The sequence below is a fragment of the Rutidosis leptorrhynchoides genome, chromosome 4 (assembly GCF_046630445.1).
Source record: "Rutidosis leptorrhynchoides isolate AG116_Rl617_1_P2 chromosome 4, CSIRO_AGI_Rlap_v1, whole genome shotgun sequence".
Taxonomy (NCBI): domain Eukaryota; kingdom Viridiplantae; phylum Streptophyta; class Magnoliopsida; order Asterales; family Asteraceae; genus Rutidosis; species Rutidosis leptorrhynchoides.
This window is the reverse complement of record NC_092336.1, coordinates 250,322,860-250,331,909: the sequence shown is the minus strand read 5'-3', so window position 1 is coordinate 250,331,909 and position 9,050 is coordinate 250,322,860. Positions and strand designations below refer to the sequence as shown.

General features: G+C 39.9%; 1 protein-coding gene across 1 annotated transcript; it reads right to left on the bottom strand.

Moving 5' to 3' along the window:
* Positions 1–5,447: 5,447 nt before the first annotated feature.
* LOC139841557 (uncharacterized) lies at positions 5,448–9,050 on the bottom strand. The gene is made up of 7 exons (XM_071831767.1): positions 8,952–9,050; positions 7,292–7,546; positions 6,888–7,157; positions 6,608–6,782; positions 6,271–6,398; positions 5,973–6,220; positions 5,448–5,886 (listed from the first exon to the last, which is right to left on the bottom strand). The coding sequence occupies exons 1-7, from the start codon at positions 9,048–9,050 to the stop codon at positions 5,448–5,450; spliced, it is 1,614 nt and encodes a 537-aa protein (XP_071687868.1).

Below are 9,050 nucleotides of genomic sequence, written 5' to 3'. Positions count from 1 at the left end.
AGCAACCCTGTCAGCCATGAGCTTCTATCTTAAACTTATACCTTTCGATTCAGAAGGCTTTGTTTATCTCAATTTTATTGCATACTCCGTAAGAACACAGTTACCAGTTGCTATAAACCCCATGCTTAAGCGGAAAGCTAATAATGATGGAATTATATGATGTTTTTGGGGGTGATGGAATTCTAAGTCAGAATACCCTCCAGAAGACGTTCCCAGCTATCTAGATCAATCGGCACAACCCATATTACAGACAATAGATGTAGCGTCCCTCTAAATGATAAGCAAAATCCTGCTAAAATTATGGTTTCCACGACAGACAGAATGATTTGAGTTTTCTAGATCTGAAACTCTGGCACTTCTCCCCCTCGGATATAGACAACTTAAATTGTTCTGATCAGCACATTGTTTGATCATCTTTCACATGTAGAATTTAGTGGATAGATAGACACGAGGTCCAAACTTTGATAACTCGGATTCTTTGTATTTGATGTGGTGCACCATCTTTATTGTGTTACTAACATATAAACGATAGCATATATACCATTTTTTTTTTGGATTTTCTAATGTTGCGCTTTAGTTTTTCCAACATAAACGAAGATAAACTTTAAATAGAATAATAAATAAAACTTTAATGATGATGCACCACTTGTTGAGATGAATCAGACATTAGCTTTAATCTTTGGCGTTCAAATAGTCTCCTTCGATAATTTCTCAAACCGATGATATGTCTGTGATACAGAATTGCACTTTTCGACCCGTTCATAGTGAGAACAAACCCCCTTTGGATACCTGACTATCCTAATGTAACACTGTACTTTTTACATACACATTTTTTTTAAAGACACTCACAGCGGAAGACTAATTAATTTACATATCATATATTATTACATAAACATATGATTACAGAAAACACTGGTGTTACGTTATTACTACAAGCCGTTTAACCATATAGTTTATTACAAAACACATCAGAGTGATACTGTGTCAAACATCCGTAGCTGCCCGGCAAAACCCACCAAAAGCTGCTAATCTATACCTGCAGGTCAAAACACTGCGGGGAATTAGCATAACACTAAGTGAATGGCAATATCTAGGTGGACATCACTACAAGCATCAAGCACAGCTTATAGGCACTGGTCACTAATCACTTATAGCCATACACAAGAGGACCGGCAACCCATAGCTGATCAAGCTAGAATATACTGATAGTCCACACTACTGAGTCACTAGTATAGTCTACCAGACGTGACGCACTCGTTATTCACACTATACCACTAATCAGTAACACTTGGACCCAATACTATTACCCTAAATACACAAGGTAAATAGCATTGACCTCTTACGTCGCACAAAACACCTCGACGTTCACTGGTGCACACATAATCACATATAGTCACAATACGGCTCACAGACTCATTACACAGTCTAATTAAGCATGGTACGGATCACTATACTTATCACTGTATAATCACATCTATAAAGATAATCCCACTCACCTGAAATCACAAGTACTCAGTTGTCTTATATCACTGAGCCTTCACCTTTCCGCTTATCACTTGAGAATATCAGTTCTCTAGTTAGTACACTTTTCCATCAAATTATTCATTAGCATTAATATCACAACAATATAGTAAATGGGTCAGAATTGCACTTGACCCAAACATACAAAAACTGTCACTCGCACGGATGAGGTCTCACTCGTGCGACAGACTATGCTCACTCGCACGGGTGACTATCCTCACTCGCACGACTAACCTACCACCAAATAATAGTGATAACCTACTCACACGGTTAAGTGTCTCACTCATGCTAATGGACACTTCACTCGCACGAGTGAGTATCTCAGACGCACGGTTGAGCAAGTACAGCAGCACAATTGTATTTTGAGCTTTTTACACCCAACCTAAATCTATATTTAGTGTTTTAAAACCTTATCATTAGAAACTACACATCAAGATGATTCCAATGATAGTTTATTCGTCAAAAACGGAGTTACGATTTGAAAGTTACACCCTTTTCAATTTTACTAAAAACTGTCCACTACTTACTCGTGTGGCTGAGACCTCAATCGTACGGTTGAGCCCTCAACCGCGTGGTTGAGCCCTCAAAAGTGTGCTCAACTGCGTGGTTGAGCTGTCACTCGTGTGGGTGCTGAAGAACACCACCAGCACGCTGTTTTTGAGTTTTTTACACCAAAAGCTCGATTTCTGCAAGTTTTGATCAATCCAATGACCCAAGAACACTATATAACACATATATAATCTATTTCTAACCTCAAGTAAGCATCACAAACACATTCAAGGCAAGAATCAAACATAAAAAGCTTACTTTTTTCAAACCCACTTAAAAACCATTTCAATTCATCAAAATTGAAGATGTTTACCTTGTTTTGATTCTGAAATCACAGAGAATTCAATGCACGAAATCACTAGCTTTGATTTGAACTTCTTGATTTTAAGGATTTGAGAGCAAAATGGTGTTTAGGGTTTCTATTTTGCTAAAAATAGCAAGAAATGGAACGTACAGTTATATATCTATATTGGGTTTCTTCATTGTGAGGAAACCCTACTCCGTATAACACATGGGTATTTACCAGTTATCTGAAACCCAAAATCTTTAATAATTTATTCATTCTAAGACCAATTCACAAAAGGAAATATGTTTTGTGACCCTTGTCACAAAACGCACATTATCCCATACACAATAATTATAAAACACATAATTATTAAAATCACTTAATAACACATAAGGGTAAATAGGTCATTACCTACTAGGCCTAAAGTGAGGTTGTTACAAATCTACCCCCTTAAAGGAGATTCCGTCCTCAGAATCTGGTCCAGATTAAACAACTGAGGGTATCTAGAGGTCATCAACACCTCGGTCTCCCATGTCAGATTGGTGCCTAAACTATGCTTCCATTCCACAAGCACCATTGGAATCTGCTTCTTGCGTAACTTAGTCACTTTTCTGTCGACGATCCTCACTGGTTCTTCCACCAATTTCTTACTTGAATCTACTTTCAGATCTTGGAGCGGAAGAATTTGATTTTCTTCGTCCACTTTACACTTACGAATATAGAAGATGTTAAACATGTCATGAATACCTGCTAACTCTGGAGGGAGATCTAACACTACAGTTTGATCGTTCAGCACTGGACGAATTCTAAAAGGACCAATGTATCTTGTAGCTAGTTTTCCTCGTTTACCGAATCGAATTACACTCTTCCACGGTGACACTTTTAAATACACACGTTCACCCACAATAAACGTCATTGGTCGTCAACGAGGATCTGCATACATCTTTTGTCGATCTCTAGCAGCTTTTAGCTTTTCACGTGCGATAGCCACTTTTTCTGCAGTCTGCTGCACAATTTCTGGACCCGCAAACTGTTTCTCACCTGCCTCCAACCAACACGATGGAGTTCGACACTTTCTACCATACAACATTTCATACAGCGGCATGCCAATGCTTGAATGATAGGAGTTGTTATAAGCAAATTCGATCAATGGCAGATGATAATCTCACGATCCACCATACTCTAAAACACAAGCCCTTAACATATCCTCTAAAGTCTGAATAGTTCGTTCACTTTGACCGTCAGTCTGAGGATGATAAGCTGTACTTAGGTTGACACGAGTACCCAAATTTTCTTGTAGACTGTTCTAGAAACTAGACACAAATTGGGAATCTCTATCTGACACAATAGACAACGATATCCCATGTCGCGATACTATTTCATTCAGATACAACTGAGCTAATTTCGTCAACGAAGCTGTTTCACTAGTAGCTAGAAAATGCGCACTTTTGGTTAAACGATCCACTATTACCCAAATCATGTCATTTCCTTTCTGGGTTCTAGGTAGTTTTGTCACAAAATCCATGGTGATATGTTCCCATTTCCACTCTGGAATCTCTAATTGACGCAAAGACCCATACGGATTCTGGTGTTCTACTTTCACTTGGGCGCAAATATGCCACTTTTCCACGTATTGCGCAATGTCTGCTTTCATAGTTGGCTACCAATATAACACTTTCAGATCATGGTACATTTTTGTAATACCGGGATGCACAGATAATCTAGATTTATGTGCTTCATTTAAGATTAAATCCCTCAATCCTCCAAGTAACGACACCCAAACTCGTTCACGATAAGTCATTAATCCTCGAGAATCATTCATCAATTCTACTCTTCTTTTCACCATTAACTCAGATTTCAAATGTTCATCTTGTAATGCTTCGAGTTGAGCTATCTTTAGTCAATCCACTAAATCAGACACAATCTCAATTCGCATAAACTTTACACTGTCAGCGGATTTCTTACGACTTAACGCATCAACCATGACATTTGCCTTTCCAGAGTGATATCTGATCTCACAGTCGTATTCCTTAATTAATTATTGCTACTGTCTCTGACGCATGTTCATCTCTCTCTGCGAAAAGATATACTGTAAACTTTTATGATCGATGCAGATAACACAGTGCGTACCATAAAGATAATGTCTCCACAACTTTAATGCAAACACTACTGCAGCCATTTCTAAGTCGTGTGTTGGGTAATTCTTTTCACTTGGTTTTAACTGTCGAGACGCATACGCAATTACACGATCTCTTTGCATTAATACACAGCCCAAACTGGATAAAGACGCATCACAATACACAATGAAGTCGTCGGATCCCTCAGGTAAGGCTAACACTAGTGCTTTACACAATAAGGTTTTCAAGGTCTGAAACGCAGTTTCTTGTTCATTACCCCACTGAAAAGACACATCCTTTCTAGTTAACTTTGTCAAAGAACTAGCAATCTTTGAAAAATCTTTAGTAAACCGTCGGTAGTAACCAGCCAATCCTAGAAAACTCTTGATTTCTGTCAGAGTCTTTGGTGAATTCCAATTCATCACAGCTTCAATTTTAGACGGATCCACTTTTATACCTTCTGCACAGATAACATGACCCAAAAATTGAACTTCACGTAACCAGAACTCACACTTTGAAAACTTTGCATACAATTGTTCACATTTCAAAAGTTCCAACACTTGTCTTAAATGCTCAGCATGCTCGGATTCGGTTTTGGAGTACACTAAGATGTCATCAATGAATACGGTAACAAACTTATCCAAAAACGGTTTACACACCCTATTCATGAGATCCATGAAAATTGCTGGAGCGTTGGTTAACCCAAATGGCATCACTAAGAACTCATAATGACCATAACGAGTACGAAATGCAGTCTTGGGAATGTCAGATTCAGCAACACGAACCTGGTGATATCCAGAACGTAGATCTATTTTCGAAAAGAACAAAGCTCCTTGAAGCTGATCAAATAAGTCATCTATTCTAGGAAGCGGATACTTATTATTCACTCTTTTTTTATTTAGTTCACGATAATCTATACACATTCAGAGCGTACCATATTTCTTTTTCACGAATAACACTGGTGCACCCCACGGCTAAGAACTCGGACGAATGAACCCGCGGTCTAACAGTTCTTGAATTTGGGACATCATTTCACAAATTTCTGAAGGAGTTAATCTATACGGAGCTTTAGCAACCGGCGTAGCCCCTGGAACTAACTCAATCTTATATTCAATTTCCCTGATCGGTGGTAAGGCTGGCAATTCATCTGGGAACACTTCTGGATATTCAGACACCACCAGAATATCGGACACTACTTTCTTTTCCTTCTTTACATCGATCACATAGGCTAAGAAAGAACCACAGCCCTTGGCCAAAGATTTCTGAACTTTCATCATCGACAATAATGGACAACGGAACCGGCCGCGATCACCACGAGCCACTACCCGTTTCCCACCAGCCACCGAAAAAGAGATAATTTTCCTATCGCACTTAATACTAGAATTATGGTCATAAGCCAATTCATGCCTAGCACTACATCAAAGTTTGGTATAGGCATCAATAGGAAAGTCACAGGGAAAAGACTACCCTCTATGTCAATAGTAATTCCAGTCACAAACTTTGTGACTGAAACAGTTCTACCATCACCCACTTTGACACTTAAGGGTTCATTTATTACCCTAACAGGCACATTTAACTTAGCACAGAATGTAGTTGACACAAACGATCGATTTGCTCCACAGTCAAATAATACTCGAACCGGCATAGAATTTACTAAGAACATACCGGTGATTGCATCATCAGTAGCAGTGGCAGTGTCTACTAACATCTGAAAGGCTCTAGCTTCAGGTGGTGGAGGATTCTTGCACTTTTTCCCCACAGAGGAAGCAGATGATCCCCAGCTGACACAGCACGTACCCCTGACCCATACCACGCCCCGGAATAACTTTTTCTTGCAGCTGGACACTCTGCAGATCTGTGACCCTCTTTATGACAGTTCCAACACACATTATTCTTAAACGAACAATCTTGAGGCTCATGCCCCACTATACCACAACGCAAACACCGTTTTGTTAATGTTGAACACTGCCCACTATGTAAAGACTTACACATTCTACACCATGTCTTCTGACCACTTGACACTGATCCACCCTGGCTAGATTGCCCTTTTGGCTTAAACCGACTTGATTTCTTTGATTGTTGGCTAGACTGACTTGCCGCTGGTTTCACTTGCGACGCACTTCAGTTTTCACACTTCTGGCTGCCTTAATGTCACTTTCAGTTATCTTTGCCAACATATGCGCTTGTGAGAAAGTCGTAGCAAGTCTTGCAATCGTGCGATACTCAGGTCGCAAAATTTCTACAAACCGTTGCACTCGGGACTGTTCGTCAGGTATCCACTGATGCACAAACCTTAACTTGTCCATAAACTATTCAAACGCTTCATCGACAGTCATGTATTCAGTCATTGTCATTTGCATGAACTCTTGCTTCAATCGATTGATATCAAATACAGTGCAGTACTGTTCTTAGACCTTTGCAAAAAATTGTTCCCATGTGACCTGATTGAGTTGCTCTTCGGACAACGGAGTAGTAATTGTATCCCACCAAACCATAGCTCTATTCTTTAACAGTTGGCTGGCATAAGTTACCCGCAATTCTGGTTCACATTGACAGGCTTTCAGTGCTCGTTCAACTTCTCTTAGCCAATTCATTGTCACAATCGGATCGCGATGACCCGAATACTCAGAGGGCTTGCAGTCCATAAACTGCTTGAACGTACACTTCTTCTCCTTCACCACTTGCTGAAACATAGGAGTTTGAAATGGATTCGTTGTTGCGTACTGATATTGAAGAGGGTACTGGTATTGTTGGGAAGTTTGATATGGCATTTGGGGTTGAACTTGAGGTTGAAACTGAGGCGGTTGGGAGGCACTACCCAACGGACATACTGAGTACCAGTAAACCCTGGGGGTATCGGTGGATCACTAGCTTCAGACACGATGGTTGAATGCCTGATTTGGGCCTCTAGTTCCTTCACTTTTTCTCGAGTTTCCTGTAACTGACCTTCTAACTGTTGAACATACTCATCTGGATCACGTTTCGGACTATGCTCCACTGACGGCGCTCTAAATATTCCGGGTCCGGGAGTCACAGGGGCATCGTTATTTCTGGTCTGGTCAACCATACCTGTCTGCAAACACATCATCTCATAAAAGCTTAGTTGATAGCCTGTTAGCACCTATCACTAAGCACAATCACCTAGGCACATATCTCTACATTCACTTATTCCCCACTCAGATTTTTGACATGACACATTCATAAGTTTGGGAGTAAGTCACGTACACAGTGCACATACTGCCAAACCTATGCTCTGATACCAACTTGTAACACCGTACTTTTTACATACACATTTTTTTTAAAGACACTCATAGTGGAAGACTAATTAATTTACATATCATATATTATTACATAAACATATGATTAGACAAAACAATGGTGTTACGTTATTACTACAAGCTATTTAACCATACATCAGAGTGATATTGTGTCAAACATCTGCAGCTGCCCGGCAAAACCCACCAAAAGCTACTAATCTATACCTGCAGGGCAAAACACTGTGGGGGAATTAGCATAATGCTAAGTGAATGGAAATATCTAGGTGGAAATCACTACAAGCATCAAGCACAGCTTATAGGCACTGGTCACTTATCACATAAAGCCATACACAAGAGGACCGGCAACCCATAGGTGATCAAGCTGGAATATACCGATAATCCACACTACTGAGTCACTGGTATAGTCTTCCAGACGTGACGCACTCGTCATTCACACTATACCACTAATCAGTAACACTTGGACCAAATACTATTACCTTAAATACACAAGGTAAATAGCATTGACCTCTTACGTCGCACAAAACACCTCGACGTTCACTGGTGCACACATAATCTCATATAGTCACAATACGGCTCACAGACTCATTACACAGTCTAATTAAGCATGGTACGGATCACTATACTTGTCACTGTATAATCACATCCATAAAAATAATCCCACTCACCTAGAAGCACAAGTACTCAGTTGTCTTATATCACTGAGCCTTCACCTTTCCGCTTATCACCTGAGAATATTAGTTCTCTAGTTACTACACTTTTTCATCAAATTACTCATTAGCATTAATATCACAACAATATAGTAAATGGGTCAGAATTGTACTTGACCCAAATATACAAACACTGTCACTCGCACGGATGAGGTCTCACTCGTGCGGCTGCCTATGCTCACTCGCACGGGTGAGTATCCTCACTCGCATGACTGACCTATCACCAAATAATAGAGATTATAAAACCTACTCACATGGTTAAGTGTCTCACTCGTGCGAATGGACACTTCACTCGCACGAGTGAGTGTCTCAGACGCACGGTTGAGCAAGTACAGCAGCATAATTTTATTTCGAGATTTCTACAGCCAAACTAAATTCGATTTAGTATTTTAAAACCTTATCATTAGAAACTACACTTCAAGACAATTCCAACGATAGTTTATTCGTCAAAAACGGAGTTACGGTTTGAAAGTTACACCATTTTCAATTTTACCAAAAATTGTCCACTGCTCACTCGTGTGGCTGAGACCTCAACCGTACGGTTGAGCCCTAAACCGCATGGTTGAGCCCTCAAAAGTGTGCTCAACCGCAT

What these genes read in the sequence shown, in the direction of transcription:
- LOC139841557 (XM_071831767.1), bottom strand. Translation starts at nt 9,050, where the DNA reads ATGCGGTTGAGCACACTTTTGAGGGCTCAACCATGCGGTTTAGGGCTC. An exon ending in TGAGCAGTGGACAATTTTTG is followed by an intron (nt 7,547 to 8,951) that starts GTAAAATTGAAA and finishes ATGTGTTTGCAG; the next exon opens with ACAGGTATGGTTGACCAGAC. An exon ending in TGACATTAAGGCAGCCAGAA is followed by an intron (nt 6,399 to 6,607) that starts GTGTGAAAACTG and finishes GTTGTGGTATAG; the next exon opens with TGGGGCATGAGCCTCAAGAT.